We start from the raw sequence: 18,393 nt of genomic DNA on the forward strand, positions 1-18,393 counted from the left end.
CCTCTCTAACGCTGCTGTTTAAATAAATAAAAATGAATTTATATATTTTAAATAAAGCATTTATCAGTGATAGGTTTGTGGCTGAAACCCTGATAGAATGTATGGAAGGGTCAACAGCAGTTATCACTGGGGCCAGTATTGCAGCACAGCAAACTAAACTGTCTCTTGCAGTGCTGATATCTCATATAGGAGGTATAGTTGGAGTCTTGGCTGCACTGCTTCTGACCCGGCTCCCTACTTAATGTGCCTGAGAAACCCACAGATAGTGTTCTGAGTGCTTGAGCCTCTGCTGTGCACATGAAAGCCCAAACTCCTGGCTTGGGACTGGGCTAGCCCTTGCAGTTGCAGCATTTTGCAGAATGTACCAGCAAATAGGAGATCTGCTTCTCTGTCTCTTCTTCCCTTGCTCTCACTCTGCCTCTGCATATAGATAAAACAAAGCAAAAACCCCCAAATACCCACAATTATAGCTGAGTGCTAAGATTATTGGACATTTTCAAGGCCCACTTTAGACCGTGTGCTTTTTCTATTCTTCCTTTTGTAAACAGTGAATCTGGATAATTCTGTAATAATGTGGTTTAAATATATGACTGACAAGATTATGTTGATCATTGCTTCATACACATCATGCTGGTGGGCAGTCAGAAAATAAGTGTTGGTGAGAATGCAGAGAACTTGCTGTCCTGTTGGTGGGAATCTGTCACAGAGCTGTGAAAAACAGTGTGGAAGTTCCTCAGAATGGCACACTTCAGATTAACAGTCGAGTCAGCCATTGCAATTCCCAAGGAATTTTAGTTTTTGTAATTATTGAAGACAGAGCCTTGGGATGCACATACACCCACATTTCATAGCAGCATTATTCAGAGTTGCCAGGATTTGGGAGCAGCCAGGTGCCCATCAGCAGGTGAATCAGTACCTTAGCATATGCAGGGGTGAGGTCCACACATCCATTGCTGTTGGACAATCAAGTCCCTACGTAAAATGGTTTGAGAATTGCATATAGCCTATGTCATCCTCCTGTGTACTTTAAGTAATCTCCGGATTACTCTCAATACTTGATACAGTGCAAACATTATGTAAATAGTTACATTTTCGGTAATAGTGGTGAGAAAAAGCTTGTACATGTTCAGTACAAATGTATTTTTTTCTCAAGTATTTTCTCTGTTGCAGTTGTTTGATTCTGTGTATGTGGAACCAAGGGAAACAGAGAATCAACAAAATTCTTTCTGTTTTTATTATTTTGATCTCACATAAATGGAACTATACTTGTCTTTCGATGACTAGCTTGATTTGCTTAACATAATGTATGTAAGATTCATCCCTGTTATAGAGTAGATCAGCATAGCCTTCTTTTACTGCCTGAGTGACATCCCATCGAAGGTATATTCAGTAGGCTTTATGTGCATCCAAACTTGCTGGTTTCTGGGCCCAGAAGGGAGAACATATTGATGAGTGAACATCACGTGGCCTGCTCAAGACTGCTGCAACAAGAATGCCATAAATTTGATGGCTTCAGTTAGCAGTTAGTTCACATTGCTGGAGACTGGGAAATTGAAGGTCAAGGTGCTGGTAGCTCCAGTATCTTGTAGTTTACAGGTGACTGTATTCTCATGTTGGCAAGCAGATTGGGCCATCTGGCTTTATGAGGGCATTGGCTAATTCCATCATGAAGGATTCACCCTTATAACCTAATTACCTCACTAAGGCTCCTTCTCAACACTCACCTTGGAGAATGGGGTTTCAGCATTTGGATTCTGAGGTTACACAGACATCCTGACCATACCACTGTGTCCCAAGACAGCTCCTCAATCCATTTGGCTGTCACATGCACTGAAAGGAGATGAGTACAGGAAAATAGACAGTCTACCCCAAGGAGTCAGGCTGTTGTCAATATTTGAGGCAGAAAAGCCCAGAGACCTTGTATGAGGGTTGGTACTGTAGTGCTTGGACTCTTACAAACTGCCCTCGCAGATTTTCAGACTGTTGGATGATTATGTTAGTGATGTTGGGAGAGAGTTGGGAACAGGGCTGGACAGACAGGCCTGACAGAATTCCTTCACTCCTGCAACCTGATGAGGCGCTACTTCATTGGGATATGAGCACAGATAGCGGACAGTTGTGTTGATTGGTAGTCAGCCTTGTTTCTGCTACGATCTAGTTGCAGGCATGCAGGTGGCCTCTCTCTTCTGATCAGCATATTTTGGACTTCACTAATGCATGTGAATGACTCACAAATTCGGCTTGGCTGATATTTATTTCACCTTTTGGGTGAAATAAAATGTGCAAATATTTTAAATCTTATTGTAATAAATATTGGCTTTGTTGCTGAGAAGCTTAAGCTTAGGTTAACAATTTAATTAAGAGAAGTGTAGTTTATTTTTAGACTTTAATACTCAAAGGTTGTAATCATAATGACAGTAGCATGGAAATGAGAACTATTTAGACACCTAGACTCAGATTTTTCATTGCTTTGGAGTCTATACAGTATGATATTTACCATTTGTTTTTCTGGGTTTTGTCATTGTAGCTGAGAACATCTTTATAATTTAAAAAACACTGCCCCTTGCCTACATGGAATTGAGCTTTGTGTTCATCTGGCACCATGTGTGTATATCTATGTGTATATTGGAGGAGGGGAGATGTTAGCTTCAGGCTCAGTGTAGTCCTCATTGTAGCCTCTCCAACCAGGGAAACCACCAAACAGAAACTCGGCAACTGCAGCCATTGAAAATGTAGAGAACTCACTGCAGGAGAGGAGCCCTGGTGGTGGTGGAGATAGGGGGATGGGACTCAGACTTAGTGGCCTTCCCTCTGGGACCAACCTCAAGCCACATTTGAATACAACAGACTCAGAGTAGCTTGGATGAAGACCATTGTATCACCTGGGACTAGAGCTGCCTCCCGAGAAGCAGGGCTTTGAATTCAAGTCCAGCCAAGCCTTGGCCTTAAAACAAAAACACGTTAACTTTCTCTGAAAAAAAAATTAGTTGAGGCTGTTCACAAAGTACCATTTATAATGAGCAGGATGCAGTGTGAAATTGCCCTAGATAAGAAAAATCAAGAAAATGGAACATATCCCAGGAAGAAAGACAGTTGACTGAGTCTTACTGTGAGACAAATAGAGACACTGAGTATAGCCAACAAGAATTTTGAAGCTGCTGTTATGATGTCTTCAGTGAAATAAAACATGCTTCAGAAACAAAATATAGGAATTCTTATCCAATAAATGAAAAATGAAAAAGTCTAGAAAGGAAAAATGCAGTATTTTCGATTTAAAAATACACTGGTTGGATTTAATAGCTGAATAGAAAAGTCGGAAGGACAAGTAAACACATGAAGCTAGAGCAATAGAAATGGTCAAGAATATAGGAAATATATTGGGCCTGGTACAATGGCTCAGTTGGCTGGTTCCCTTCAACCACTGGGATCCCACATGGACACCAGTTTGTGTCTTGACTGCTCTACTTCCCAATCCAGCTCCCTGCTTGTGGCCTGGGAAAACAACAGAGGGTAGCTCAAGTCCTTAAATGCCTGTACCTCTATATGAGACCTGGAAGAAGCTCCTGACTCCTGGCTTTGGATCTACTCAGCTCCAGCCATTGCGATCATTTGGGGGATGAACCAGGGGTGGAAGATCTTTGCCTCTTCTTCCCTCTGTAAATTTGACTTTCCAGTAAAAATAAATCTTAAAAAATAAAAAAAAAAAATGAGTCCTAGTGGTGAGAACCAAGAACATTATTTTAGTATGACTCATGAATATTAGCTTAATCTTTTTGCATGTTAAAGGATTTAGCATCTCAGTAGAAGAGCCCAATCCTTATTTCAAGAGTGAGTGTGAAGAAAAAAAAATAGTGAGTGTGGGGGCAGTCTTCTAAGATGCTCCTGTCTCACACCGGCCTGCTTGGATTTGGGATCAGCTCTGCCTCCTGAGACTGACCTCCTATTAATGCAGCCTTTGGAGACTGTGCTGATAGTTCAAGCAATTGGGTTCCTGCCACCTGTGTGTGAGATCCCAATTGAATACCTGTATGTTTGCTTAGGCCAAGCCAAGGTGGGTACTTAGGAATGAACTAGCAAATAGAAACTCTTTCCCTTCGTGTTTCTCTCTCTTTGCCTCTCTAACAAGTAGATGTTTTTCAAAACTTTATTTTTGGGCCCAGCACGGTAGCATAGTGGCTAAAATCCTCACCCTGCATGTGCCAGGATCCCATATAGGCGCCGGTTCTAGTCCCTTCTTCAATCCAGCTCCCTGCTTGTGGCCTGGGAAAGCGGTGGAGGATGAGCCAAAGTCTTGGGACCCTGCACCTGTGTGGGAGACCCAGAAGAGGCTCCTGGCTTCAGATCAGTGCAGCTCCGGCCGTGGCTGCTTGGGGAGTAAGTTATCAGATGGAAGATCTTCCTCTCTTCTTTTCCTTCTCTCTGTATATCTGGCATTCCGATAAAAACAAAATAAATATTTTTTTAAAGTATTTATTTAGTAGAAAATTAGAGTTTGAGAGAGAGGGAGAAAGAGATCTTCCATCTGGTAGTCCACTTCCTAGATGGCCTCAAGGGCCATGGCTGCGCCAGATTGAAGCCAGGAACGAGGGGTTCATCCCAGGCTCCCATGGTGGCAGTGGTCAGGCACTTCACCTCTTTTCTGTTGCTTTTCTCAGACTATTAGCAAGATAGAAAGTGGAGCTGCTGGGACCTGAATTGGCACCTATATTGGATGCTGGTGTTGTAAGTGGTAGCTTTACCCATTATGCCATAACACTTGCTCCAAATAATTTCTTGAAAAGTTATGATTTCTTGCAAACTTGGCTTTCAGTATAATCTGCTTGACAACCAGAGGAAGATACGCTGTTGTGTATTTTAATAAGACAGTACCTATGTTTTCTTTAATTGTTGATGTCCATGTTAATTCCAGGTAATGTTATGTTTATTAATTTTTTTCCATTATAAAATTAACAGGGAAACTGCTTTTCTTTAAAAAAAAAATGTATAATTGTTTGTTTGAAAATCAGAGTTAGCTAGAAAAAAGAAGAGACAGAGATTGACTTTCCACCCATTGGTTCACCCTGCAAGTAAGGAGGCAGAGCACTGCTGGACCCTCAGAAACCCGGGGTTCCTCTTCTGTTGCTAATCCCCTTACGTGTTGTCCTCTTTCTCTCTTTCTCTCTCTCTCAGCCAATTTAACAGGACATGCAGAGAAGGTGGGCATTGAAAATTTTGAGCTCCTGAAGGTCCTGGGAACTGGAGGTGAGTCTCAAGCTTATTGCTCTGGCAAAGGATCGTTCTCTCCAATACAGAAATCAATGAGAAATCAAAACATCAAATAGGTAAATGGTCAAAGGCTGTGAACAGACCCCTCCTAGGAGAAGGAACAAAGGAAGGAATCAAAAGAATTGGCAGAGATTTAGGAAAATCAGTCCTCTTTTACTCTGCTGTTGGAAATGTAAATTAGTTCCAACTTTTACACAGAGCACAATACTTTAAAAATCACTAGCATTTATCAAGAGCTTATTATATGCCAAGTACTCTGTGAGCTGCTTTGTATTGATTGACTTACTCAGTCTTCACTCGACTCTTGATATTCACTACACATCACTTAAAATATTGAGAAACTCACGACCCTTCAGACATCTAGCAACGGGGGTATGGTTAAGTGGAACATGGGCTGCCATGTTCTGTAATCCTTATAATGGTATTGAAATGATCTATCGTCCCTAATATTTTGGAAAGCTTTTCAAAGAGTAATTTTTTTTAGAGGCTACAGAATAGAATGTGCCATAGTGATTTCCAAAATATAAATAATGTGACTGCAGCCACATGTGTTTTGGTATGTTAAAAAAAAAAATCTCTGGGCCATACACCCGGAATGCTGACTGTGGTGGTCTCAGAGTGGTGCGATTGATTTTCTGGTTTATGCTGTTCTGTGTCTGGGTGTTTCTGGATTCCCAGCTTGACTGAAAGGATCTACAGCCTGGGCAGTTGTTTAGATCCCCATGCTGAAAAGAGCTTCGTGGTTGGTGTCATGCTGTGCTGGCCCAGTTCTGAGAATCTTTATTGCTCAAGAAGCAGCATCACATTTCTGTAATGTATGTATTCGAGTGAGAGCGCCAGAGAGTGCTTAGCTGCTGCTTCACTCCACAACTGCCCACAAAAGCCAGGGCTTATTTAGCTGGAGCCAAAACTGGGCGCCAGAAACAACCCAGGTCTTCCTCACAGATGACGGGGACCCAGCTGCTCGAGCCATCGCTTGCTACTTCCCATGGTCTGCATTAACAGGAGTCGGGAGGCTGAGCAGGGCCTCCAGTCAGGGTGCTCTGATATGGGACGTGTGCATCTCAGCTGGGATCACGCCACCAGGCCAGGCACCTGCCCTGACATCTCACATATTCAGTCCTCTTGTCCCCAGCTTTGCCCTGCAATGTGTTGTTCCAGTCACCGCTGCTGTGATAACAGGCTGCTCTGTTCTCTTTCCTCCATCCTCAGGAGGCCCAGGGCTCTTCACCTGAAAGGAGGAGGGAAAGCTTCAGAGGACAGAGCATTTTTCTCCCCTGCCTCCTTTCAGGATACTAGCTTTTCAGAGAGCGCACATTGCAGCTGTCTGTATCGGGGTACTTTCCAAGATGCCAGGCTTTCTCCTGACAGCCATTATTGTTCCTAGCCTGCCCTCACCTCACCTTATGTGTGATGGTTAAGTTCATGTGCGCATCTCTGATTGGGCCATTCAGTGATGTGCTTTCCTGCCTGGGACTTTGCCATATGAATTTTGCATTACTTCACTTAGTAGTTTAGATCGTCATGTGGAGCCTGCTTTCAAGGGCTACCACTGAGTCAGCATTTTTAGTCAATCCCTACCAACTGTTGTGGGTTTTGTTGTTGTTTAGTTGTTGTTGTTGTTTGGTTAGGCAGAGTTTAGTGTGATTGTCTGCTGGCAGAAGTTCCTGTGCATTCTATGCACTCTCTCCTTAAGAAACGATACTTGAATGTCAAAAGGGGCTGGCATTGTAGTGCCAGTGTCCCATCCCTGGGAGTTGGGTCCCAACTCCTCTGCTTCTGATCCAGCTCTCTGATAATGTGTCCTGGGAAGCAACAGATGATGACTCGAAGTCTTGGGCTTCTGCCATCCAAGAGGGAGACCTGAATGGAGTTCTGGCTTTGACCTGGCCCAGCCTTGGCTGTTGCAGGCATTTGGGAGAATAAACCAGCAGAAAGAAGATCTGTCTCAGTCTGTCTTTCTGCCTCTCTATTGCTCTGCCTTTTAAGTCAATTAAATTTTTTAAAAAGGCCAATTGTTTCCTACTTTAAAGGCAGTATTTATTTGAAAGAGAAAGAGATCCACCAATAATTTTTATTGGGGCCATTGCAGTGACTTACCTGGCTAATCCTCCATCCCTGAGTATAGTATCCCTTATGGGTATCAGTTCGTGTCCCAGCTACTCCACTTCTAATCCAGCTGCATGCTTGTAGCCTGAGAGAGTAGTGGAGAATGGCTCAAAACCTTGAGACCCTGCATTCGCATAAATCTGCCTTTCCGATCAAAATAAATAAATCTTTTAAAATAATAATATTTATTACATGGTATCAAAAGTGTTACCTGTCATTTTGTATCAACAGGATCTGTTTGATCTACATTTTTAGGGGGTAACAACCTTATTTAGATATAATTCATCTGCCATATAGTTCCACCCACTAAGGTGTACAGTTTGTTGGTTTTAGGACATGCATGGAGTCGTGAGCATCACCAGTCAATTTTGAAACTTTTTGTTTACCTCAAAAAAGTAACCCTGAGCTCTGTGACTGAAACTTTCCAGGCCAGCATCCCACCTGGAGCTTTTAAACAACCACTGACCTAGTTTCTGTGTGTGCATATCTCTACCGTGGACAGTTCATGTAAGTGAAACATGCCACACATGGTCCTTAGTGACCGGCCTCTCCTGACAGCATCCTGTGCTTTAGGTTTACCCTTGTTGATACAGTGATGAGCACTCCAGTCCCTTGGTGGCTTAATAATATTCTGATGGATACACCATATTTTTTCCCGAATATTGGTTGTGGACATTTGGGTTACTTCTTTTAGCTGTTATGAATAAATGTTGCTATGAATATTCATGTACAGCATCTAATGTGAACATATGTCTTCATTTCTCGTGGGCATATACCCTAGGAGTACGTTACCTGTGCAAGTGGTGGCTCTGTTTAACTTGCTGAGGACCTGCCAGACTGTCTTGCAGATTGACTGCACTGGGCTGCCTTCCTGCCGCCAGTGGATGCAGCTTCTGGTCCTCCATGTCCTTTCAGGGCTTTTGATCTTTTTTTTGCTTTGGTTATCCCACTTGTTATGAACTTACTTAGGTTAATTTATAAGGATGAATTTCAGTAATGCCTGTTGTTGTCTGGGTTAAATGATTAAATCATTCACGTTGGGTCACTCCTCTCTTTAGAATTTTTATATAAAATCATATATACTTTTGAATATTTTGAATACAGTTTTGCATCCATTCTGCTTTAAGTTTATTCTGATTATAAGTAATTCTGAAGTTGAAAATGGACTTCGTGTTGTGTTCCTTTTCACTACAGATTTGGTTCAGGAGTCTGATGAGAGTGAAAACTTTGCAACAGAAAAATATTATATGCATATATTGAAATTAGAGCCAGTGTTTCCTGGAGAGTTTTTCGGATCTTACTATTTTGCGAGTCCACCGGACAAACTGGGATTCTAATACCAGCGTGGCTTTGACTCTGCCTGAACAGAAAGTGAAGGGAGCAGGTGTTTACAGGGCTCCTTTTGAGAGCTGCTTCTTTTACTTGGTAGATGGCCTGATACCTAATTGCGAGTCAGACGAGCGGCCCTCCCACAGGAAACATGTTTGGATGCACAGATATCCTTGTGGTGTTTATCTGAGCTCTGTCCAATCAGACCTGCTTGAGCATTCCAGGTGCTTGGAGTCCATCATTGTGTTCTGCCTGTCTCCCAGGGAACCCGGCCTGAGGCACCCTGACTCTTCAGCTGGAAGGTGCAATGGATGCTGAAAATTAGAAGACTTCCTTACACTGGCTGATTTTTTTGCTCCAGAATTTATTTCTTATCCAGTAATATAAATCACTAGGAAAGCAGGGTTTGGATCATTACATATTCTCTTCATGGGTATATTTTCAGGATTAATGCCTTATACATTGTAATCTCTCAATAAGTATTATTGAATGAATGATATAAAGATGGAAGGACTTTATTTCATATATCCTATATGTGTAAAGGATTTCTGTACCAATCCTTTACTATTTGAATTTTTAAATTTGCAATATTTTCCCTTTCCATGTTATAGAGTTTAGAACTTATTTCTTTTCATAGAAATCTTGTCTGCTTTCATGCTTTTTCCACAAAAAATATTAACAATCATTCAAGTGAAACTACTCGTTATATATTTTACCTCTGCCTTTGATTGGTTCAATATTGCCAGTTTTATTTCCTTTTTAAAGATTTATATATTTATTTGAAAATCAGTTACAGAGAGAGGGAAAGACAGGGAGAGAATGATCTTCCACTGCTGGTTCACTTCCCATCTGGCCTCAACAGCCACTGCTGGAGCCCGCTGAAGCCAGGAACCAGGAGCTTCACCTGTGTCTCCCATGTGGCTGGCAGGAGCCTAGAAGCTCGAGTCTTCTTTTGCTTTTCCAAGGTCTTTAGCAGGGAGCTAGGTCAGAGTGGAGAAGCTAGGAAACCAGTGTGATAAGCCATGTTTTTGCCTATTTTACCCCCATTTACCCCCCATTTTTACCCCCATTTTATTCTGAAAATATATTTTCAATCATTATTTTGTAAAGTAAGTTTTTATAAGATTTATGTAGTTACTTAAAAGACAGAGTTATAGGGTGGAGATTCGGGAGGGGAAGGTGGGGGCACAGAGAGAGAAAAAGATCTTCCATTTTCTGGTTCACTCCCCAGATGGCTACAATAGCTGATACTTGGCCAGGCCAAAGAAGATCCATCTGAGGGTCCCATTTGGGTGATAAGGTCCCAAGAACTTAAGTTGGTTTCCCAGGGTCTGGAGAAGCAGGGCAGCTCAGATTTGAAGTGGCACTCACATGGAATTCTGGATCACAGGTGAGGTAACCCTGTACCACAGGACAGTTTCCAAGAGAAAAGTGTGAAAACTCAAGGCACCAATCCTGTTTCATTCCAGATGTGGTCAGAATGAAGCAATGTTTATTCCATTGTGACAGATCATTTCCCTTCTACAAAATAGAACATCTACTGAACTTCTCAGCACACTGTTAAAATGTGTTGTTAATTCTCATCACTGAATTTTATATTTGACAACAAATGTGCAACTAAATCAATGTCTTGATCAGTTAATTTTATCTGTGGTGTTATATTCCAAATATAGAGGAAGAACTAAATAAAGATAGTTTATTTTCTTTTTCTGAGTAAATGACAATCATTCTAGAAAAACAGCTTTATTATTAAATTCCTAAAGAAAAATATTTTTGTTTGCTTTTAGAATCTTATTTGTTGATTTGGAAGTCAGATTTACAGAGAGAGGGAGAAATCCTCAATCTACTGGTTCACTGCTGAGATAGCCCAGAGCTTCCTCTGGGTCTCTGGGGCCTAAACACTGGAGCTGCCTTCCCCTGCTTTTCCTAGCCAATTAACAGGGAGCTGGATTGGAGGAATCACTGCCCATAGGAGATGCTGGCATTGCAGATGCTGGAGCTGTCTTCCCCTACTTTTCTAGTCCATTAGCAAGGAGCTGGATCAGAGGAATCAGTGGAATCAGTGCCCAGAGGAGATGCTGGCATTGCAGACCTTGGCTTTGACTCACCATGTCACCCCACCAACCTGGCAAAAAAAACCTTTTAAATAAAAAAACTCTACTCATTGCATGCATCAGCTCTACTCATTGCATGGATCAGCTAGCAGAAATTATGGGAAACTTTCACATCCAAGAAAGAAAACAGGCAAATTTAAAAGAAGAAAATAAGCTTTATGAAGAAAGAAATTTCACTGGGGAAATGCACCAGTGACTTGTGGACTCCTTCTTTGGAGTTCTATTTCATACTTGATGTGGAAGTCAGCATCTAGGCTCCCACAGGTGGGGAAGACTGCTGCTTAGTGGAAGACCAAGTGAGAGAAGAAACCCAGGGTGAAAAGAGGACAGAGAAGAGACTTCTACCTCAGGGTTGGTTATGGGTGAGAGGAAGAAGTATATAGAAGCTTTCTCTGAGCACCCACAGCTCTAGGCCAGGCATGAGCTAACCTGCAGCTTCAGTTTGTAGACACCTGTGGGATCCACAAACATTCTTATAATGATCACAAATGTAGATTATGTAGTTATGAAGTTGTAATATCAAATTTATAAAAATCAACCTTGTGTGAATTTCCTTTCACCACTTGTCTGTCTCGGGCTTCAGGACAGGGCTGCATGGAGAGGAGCCATGCATATGATGCTCCCCTTGTGCGTTTCTGTTCACAGAGTTCCCTGGAAAGTGATGGGTCTGCTGTTAGTTGTGGTGCTGCTTTTCCTTCTTAGTTGATGGGATCTTGCTCTTAGAAGTTGAATAACTTAAAAATGTCATTGTAGGTATTTCTGTATTTCAGATAATAATTTTGATGACTAAATGGAGTAGGTGGAAACTTTTATTATGAATATAATAAAATCTAGATTTTTTATTCAAAAATTTCACCACTAATCTTCCAGTTTCATTACCTTTTAAAGATAATTTTTCAGCACTAGTCAGAATAATAGATAAGACTGATCAGATGTGCTTATGTGTCATGTAAGGTTTTCTTTGGAAGTGAAACTGAAAACTCTTCTGATGAATTCCTCTTTTTATAGATTTCAACTAGAAAAAAAGGTGCTATTCATCAAATATACTGAATAGGTTGGAACTCTTGAATATGAAAGATTTAGTTTTTGGTCTCATGCTTAAACACAATGTTCATTAAAAATTATTCTGTGTGAATATTGATTTCTTTTTTCAGTTGTCTTTATTCGTCATGGTTTTTCTGACAACAGTAATCTGTTGTTCATTTTTCTAAGCTTGAAATTTGATATAATTATTTTAAATTTGCTTATATTTGTTTGAAAGGCACTGAGACAGAGAGACACACACACAAAGATCTTCCATCTGCTGGTTTATACCCCAAATGCCTGCAAGCAGTTGGGACTGGGCCAGGCCAAAACCAGAGGGTCAGAACTCAATCCACGTTCCCCATTCGGGTGGTAAGAATGCAACCCCTTGAGCCATTAGCTGCCCCCTCCCTTTGCAGGAAGCTGGCACTGAATGCAGAGCTCTCAGGATGAGGGATCCTGGGGATGTCTTAGCTGCTATGCCAGATACCCTTCCTGGAAGTAATTGTTGGTTTTTCTGTCTTAATCCCTTTTCTTATTTCTCATGAAGTTGTATAATACCTCTTTCAAAATGACCTTGAATTTCCTTTTTCTACTCTTAGTGGCATCATTTATTCTGCTGTATGCATTGATTGTTTCCAGAGGTTTCTTCATCCATCTGCCTTTCTGTGAAATCTCTTCCATTTTTATGGTGTCTTATTCCAGATTCTATCATTTTTCAACCTTATTAAATATGTTATTATACAATTTTCTTATATAAGAGTTTATGGTTTATGCCTTTTTTCCCCTGCCAATTAATTATTCAAGTCCAAATTCTTGCCTTGCTTTCAGTGTCTCGTCATCTTTCCCCAATTGCCCTGATTTTCCATCTTCTTTCAAATTGGTCTGCTTTTCTCTGCTCCTCTATCATGGTGTGTTCTCTCGTAGGCCTGCCATACCCCCCAGTGCCTGCCATAGTGTGCTCCCCAACAGGGCTGCTTTTCTTATGCAGCCATCCAGTCCTGCATGACTTGCCACCTTGTCTGGATTGTACTGAGAGCCCTTTGTAGAGGATATGGCACTGAATCCTTCTGCTGTCCTTCTGCTGGATTACAAGCTCTCAAGATGGTCTCCACCCTGTGTTTCTCCATCTGCTACAGTGCCCTCTTTCCAGGAGGATGGTGGGAGTTGTAACGAGAGTCTAACAAACACATCATGTAAAGCTCCTCTCTAACACCATTCTTCCAGGTAGATATCCCAGTCCTGGAAGATCTCTGTTTCATTGTATTATAATATTTTGTCTCACAATGGTAGTTATTTTGGGGGATGATGACCATTCTTCTTTTCATTTTTTGTTTTGTTTTGCTTTGTTTGTTTCCTTTGCTGCTGTCTTCCTTTTATACATTTTGCTTTTTTCCCCTCAAAGATTTATTCCATTCTTTTTTTATTGAAAAATCAGATATACAGAGAGAAGAAGAGACAAGGAGAAAGATCTTCCATCCATTGACTCACTCCCCTTGCAGATACAGTAGCTGGAACTGTACCAGTCTGAAGCCAGAAGCCCAGAGCCTCTTCCAGGTCTCCCATGCAGGTGCAGGGTCCCAAGGCAGGTGCAGGGTCCTGCTTTCCCAGGCCACAAGCAGGGAGCTGAATGGGAAGTTGGGCCGCCAGGGTTAGAACCGGCGCCCCTATGGGATCCCGGTGTGTGCAAGGTGAGGACCTTAGCCACTGTGTTACCGTGCTGGGCCCCATTTTGCTCTTTTTGAGATGTCTGTCCAGATACAGGGGAAGAGGGTGTGCAAATGTATCCATAATGTGCATTATCAGTGTTCTCATAATGAAATGAAACTTAGAGATCTCAGCCGCAAGACTTTAGAATTCTCTGTATTATCTCTGTCCTCACTTATTAGCATTTGCTTTTGGAGCATTTTGTGAAATGAGAGAAAAGAAAAAATTTGCCATGTAACTGTAGAGAGTGCTGCCAAATAGAAGAGTGAACTTCTAGTGTTAGAACTTTCACAGGTGTGGGTTCTGAGGTATCGCCTTAGTCTGTTTTCTGTTGCTTTAACCAAATACCCGGGGCTGGATAAGTTACAAAAAGAGGAGTGGGACCAGTGCTGTGGTGTAGGAGGTTAAGGCTGCGGTGCCTCTGGTGCCGGCATCCCATATGGGTGCTAGTTCGAGTTGTGACTGCTCTGCCTCTGATACAGCTCCCTGCTGTCGTGCCCAGAAGGCAGTGGAGGACGGCTTGAGTGGTTGGCCCTCACACTTTGTTAGAGACCTGGACAAAGCTCCTGGCTTGGGATCAGCCCAGCTGTAGTTGGTGTAGCGATTTGGGAGGTGACCTACAGAAGGAAGACCTATGTCTCCTTCTCTCTCTCTGTAAATCTGCCTTTCAAGTAAAAATAAAGAAATCCAGAGAGAAGAAGCTTGTTTGGCTGGTAGCCTGGAGATCCCAGGGTGTGGCACTGGCATCGCCTGGCTTCTCGTGAGGGCCTCATGGTGGGTGGCATTGCTTGATGAACACTTGGGGGAGAGTGGCAAGTGTGCTGTGCATGTATGAGCCAGGGTGGGAGAGTAAGGACAGCAAGCCCAGGGCACTGTATGCCAGGTGCTCCCGAGAGGAGTGCCCTTCTCCGGAACTGCAGCAGTCCTTTCCTTAGGGGAGTCCCCGGGACTCGACTGTCTCTGAACCACACCTCCCCACCCAGACTCATGCTTTGGCAGCCAAAATTCCACCATGTGACTTTAGGTTTAAACTGTGTCCAGAGTACAGGTGTCAGGGATCACTTGGGAGACCCAGAGTTCAGTCTGGACACTCATCAGCTGCTTGAGTTCTCTGAGTAAGCTGCTCATACCTCTCTTTCAGTATTGTGTAAGGTTAATGAGGTAATTGAAATGACTGACCTGTTGCTAGATACCGTCAACTGTGATTATTTACCAAACAGAATGCTTCACCTATAAGTTCTCACTGGAACTGGAAAAAACCAAATTACTTAGGATGTACTTCTAAGGAGTACTTATTCATTATTTCATGTAGTCACTCATTTTGTTGGCATCTCTGGAAGTAATTTCAACAGAAGTGATGCTTCAAAGACTTAAAGTTTAACAAATGAAAAAATATAAATGAAACGTTAATAGTTCAAATTTATTAACATTTATGAGAAGTTGATTTATGTGTTACCTTTAAAGTGTCCTTCCTCCCTGCTTGTCTTCCAAACAAACAGAAATTAACAGAGTGGGCATTTTACCCAGTGGTTTAGGTGCAGGTTGGGATGCCCACACTCCATGTGGGAACACCCGGCTTTGGTCCCAGCTCTGGCCTTTCACTCCGTCTTCCTACCAGTGCAGATCCTGGCAGGTAGTGGTGGTGGCTGAAGTAACTGGCTTTATGCAGCACATGGGGGCTCCCTGGGTTGAGTTCCAAGCTCCCAGCATTGACCTTCAGCCCAGGACCATGAAGGCATTTGGGGAATATGCCACCATATAGGAAGTTTGCCTCTCTTCACCTTTTTAAAAAATTATTTTATAAAATGTTTATTCATTTATTTATTTGAAAGGCAGAGTGAAGAAAGAGTGTGAGAGAGCTCTATAATCTACTGGTTCACTCCCCAAATGGCTGCAGTGACCATGGCTAGGCCAAGAGAACCCAGGAGTTTCCTTTGTGTCTCCCATGTGGGTGCAGGGGCCCAAACACTTTGGCCATCTTCTACTGCACGTTAGGGAGCTGGATTGGAAATGAAGAATTGGGACAAAAACCAATACTTTTATAGGATGCTGTTGATAGGGGTTAACATAGCTTAACATGCGGTGATGCCAGCATCCTCTCTGCCTCTTACCTTTGAAAAAGATATTTTGCACAAAAATTCATGAATTGGAAAATATAATTCTGGTCTTTATGTAATGTTATTTCTGAGTTTTGTGAAAACCTGAAAGAGTGTTTGCAAAGTTGAAGAAATCCTGAGTTCCTCTGCCTACAGTCTTGTCCAGTGAGCAATAGCTAGTAGACCTCAGCTCAGTCCTAGCGCCCTCTTAACGTCTCCTTTTCCTTACTATGTAGGTTTTTTTTCCTTTTTCATCTAATTAGAGGCAGATCTTACAAGTTATTCTGTGAAAATATTGATTTGCACAATAAAGATGACCTGTGGGCTGCCTACTCCAGCCTAAGCGGTCTTCTTGAAATCTAGGCCATGGTATTTCTTTACTTGTAGGTCTCACATTTGTACAAAAATATCTTCCACAGGATAGTCTTTTTAACAAAGTCTTTTTTTGTAACACTTTCTTCACAAGCTTCACAAGTGCACATTTCATTATTAGCTGAAACATACATCTAGTTTCCTGGGTAATTTGCCACTAGAGGGTGCTGGTAATTACAATAGGTGACTTAACACTCTGCTCACTTATTTTTTGGTGATAAGATAGAGGACAAAAAACTGCGTCATGTGGAAGCTTGACGACTTAGTCATCATTTGTCATTTTATTCTTTAAGCATTTCAAAAGTATCCTATTAAAATAGTACATTCAACAACTTGTATTCATTAAGTTGCTAAAATTGTCATTCAAAACACAGTTTTATATATCTATGCACACTGTATATACCTCATGATTCTGTGTAAACCTACAGTGTTTGTGAACATCTTAATGGTTAAATGTTTGTGATAGTTTTTGCCATAATCAGAAGATGATTCTATATGTAAAAGCTAATTGACATTGTCTCTCTAATATAAACACAATTTGTTGTTGTTACTGATACTCTGAAAGAGAGACAGATGGAGATGTTTCCCTAAATGCCTGCAGCGGCCTGAGCTAGGTGAGGCTGAAGCCAAGAGCCTGAAACTTCGAACTCTGCGTCTCCCACATAAGTAGCAGGGCCCCAAGTGCCTGAGCCGTCACTGCTGTCTCCTGGGCTGTGCATTAGCGGGAAGTTGAGTTGGAGGCATTGTAGCCAGGATATTGAGCTAATACTCCAGAATGGGATGCAGATATCCCAAGCAGCAGCTTGACCACTGCATGGCACTTCTGCCCGATTTGCCACTGCAGGACAGCAGCAACAGGCTGCTGGGTTGGGACTGGGGAGGAAGAGGTGGCCTGTAACCTCGGGCCTTTGCCCTTGGGGTCGGGGTGTCGTTCAGCTTGGGCATTGGTTGCCAACACTCTGAGCAGTTGGGGTCTGGGTGCACCAGCCTGTGGAGGGGATCTGCCAAGGCCCCACCAGCATCCACTGCAGATAGTCTTGAAGCCTGGCAGTGACTGCCCCCGTTTAGTTAGGCATTTTGTTTGTTGAGGGTGGTTTCTGGGTATTCCCTGTGGAGTCTTCCTTCATCATTGTTATCCGAACAGTTTTCTTTGAGTGAGATCATCTTGTAATCCAATCCTTGGACAGGTGTCAGCGCTTACTTTACTATATGTTTTCTAGCAGCTCTCTTCTCCAGCTGGACCAACCACTCTGGATCCCAAGTCCTCAGGAACCAGGCCTAAGAAATTATTGGTTGAGTCGCCTGGGTCATCTGTGTGAGGGCAGCTGTGGGTTGGCCACAGCCTGTGTGGCTGTGCAGCTGTCAGCTGGGCTGACGCTCGCAAGCCTCAGCTTTCTGTGAATCTGAACATACTAGGAGAAAGAAAATTATACATTTTTCCTTTAATATTTCAAACTAATACCATCTGTATAAGTAGTTCCTTCACTATTTTTATTTTCAACCTTCATAAATATTTTTTGCCAGAGGATGACACCGTCCATGAGAAGCGTGCTGTTGTATCTCCCGCCTTCTGCTGTGTAACAGGTGTTGATCATGAACATGGTGATGAAGAATTAAAATTGAATCACATAGAATAATGGCACACACACACATATATATACATCTTATCTTGACATGTATATATCTGATATAGAGAAGCTGTGAAAGCTCATACCTAAACAAATGACCTACCTCAACCTCCTTCAGAAAGATTTTGTCTGTAATTTCAAAGGTTTTTTACTTTGTCTTTACTTCTACCATCAATTTTTATATCAAATCTGTTGTAGGCTCTATAGTGTTAGAAGAGTAACTATTTTATTCAGCCTGACTTATCTTAGGAATTTTGTTTTTGATTTTACTAGTCTGGTGGTAATGATTAACTTAAAATACTCAGATTCCTTGAATTCTTCATCTTTATTTTAGAATTATGTACTATTTTTTTTTAATATTTAAAATGTAGCATGCAAATGAGACAGATCTTACATCTGCTTGTTTACTTCCCAAGAAGCCACAGTGGCCAGAGCAGAGCCAGTCTGAAACCAGGAACCAGAAGCTTTCTTCTTGGTCTCCCATGCAGGTGTGGTGTCCCCAGTTTCAAGTCTGCTGCTTCCCAGGCCTCAGACAGAGAGCTGGAGGACAAGTGGAGCAGCTGGAGCAGGAATCAGCACCCCTGTGGGGTCCTGGTACTTAGGGGAGGATTAGCCTGTCAAGCCGCTGCGCCAGGCCCTTTAAGGGGATTTTTTAAGTCAACAGGAAAAGCAAAAATGAAAACAGAACAGAAGCCAAGATAAAGTGCCATGAAATAGGTCCTACAGACGTCTGGATGAGGCATTATAATC

The 18,393-nt window shown here is 42.2% G+C and overlaps 1 protein-coding gene across 6 annotated transcripts in view; it reads left to right on the forward strand.

The window, feature by feature from the left end:
- The window catches only part of RPS6KA5 (ribosomal protein S6 kinase A5), a 133,194-nt gene that overhangs the window by 37,629 nt on the left and 77,172 nt on the right, over window positions 1-18,393 (forward strand). For all 6 annotated transcript variants that reach the window (XM_040975158.1, XM_040975157.1, XM_040975161.1 and 3 more), the window contains exon 2: window positions 5,170-5,241. In XM_040975158.1, coding sequence (XP_040831092.1) covers window positions 5,170-5,241 — 72 coding nt within the window. The remainder of the gene's footprint in view (window positions 1-5,169; window positions 5,242-18,393) is intronic.

Source organism: Ochotona curzoniae, unplaced genomic scaffold (genome assembly GCF_017591425.1).
Source record: "Ochotona curzoniae isolate NIBS_2020 unplaced genomic scaffold, NIBS_Ocur_1.0 contig_2688, whole genome shotgun sequence".
Classification (NCBI taxonomy): Eukaryota; Metazoa; Chordata; class Mammalia; order Lagomorpha; family Ochotonidae; genus Ochotona; species Ochotona curzoniae.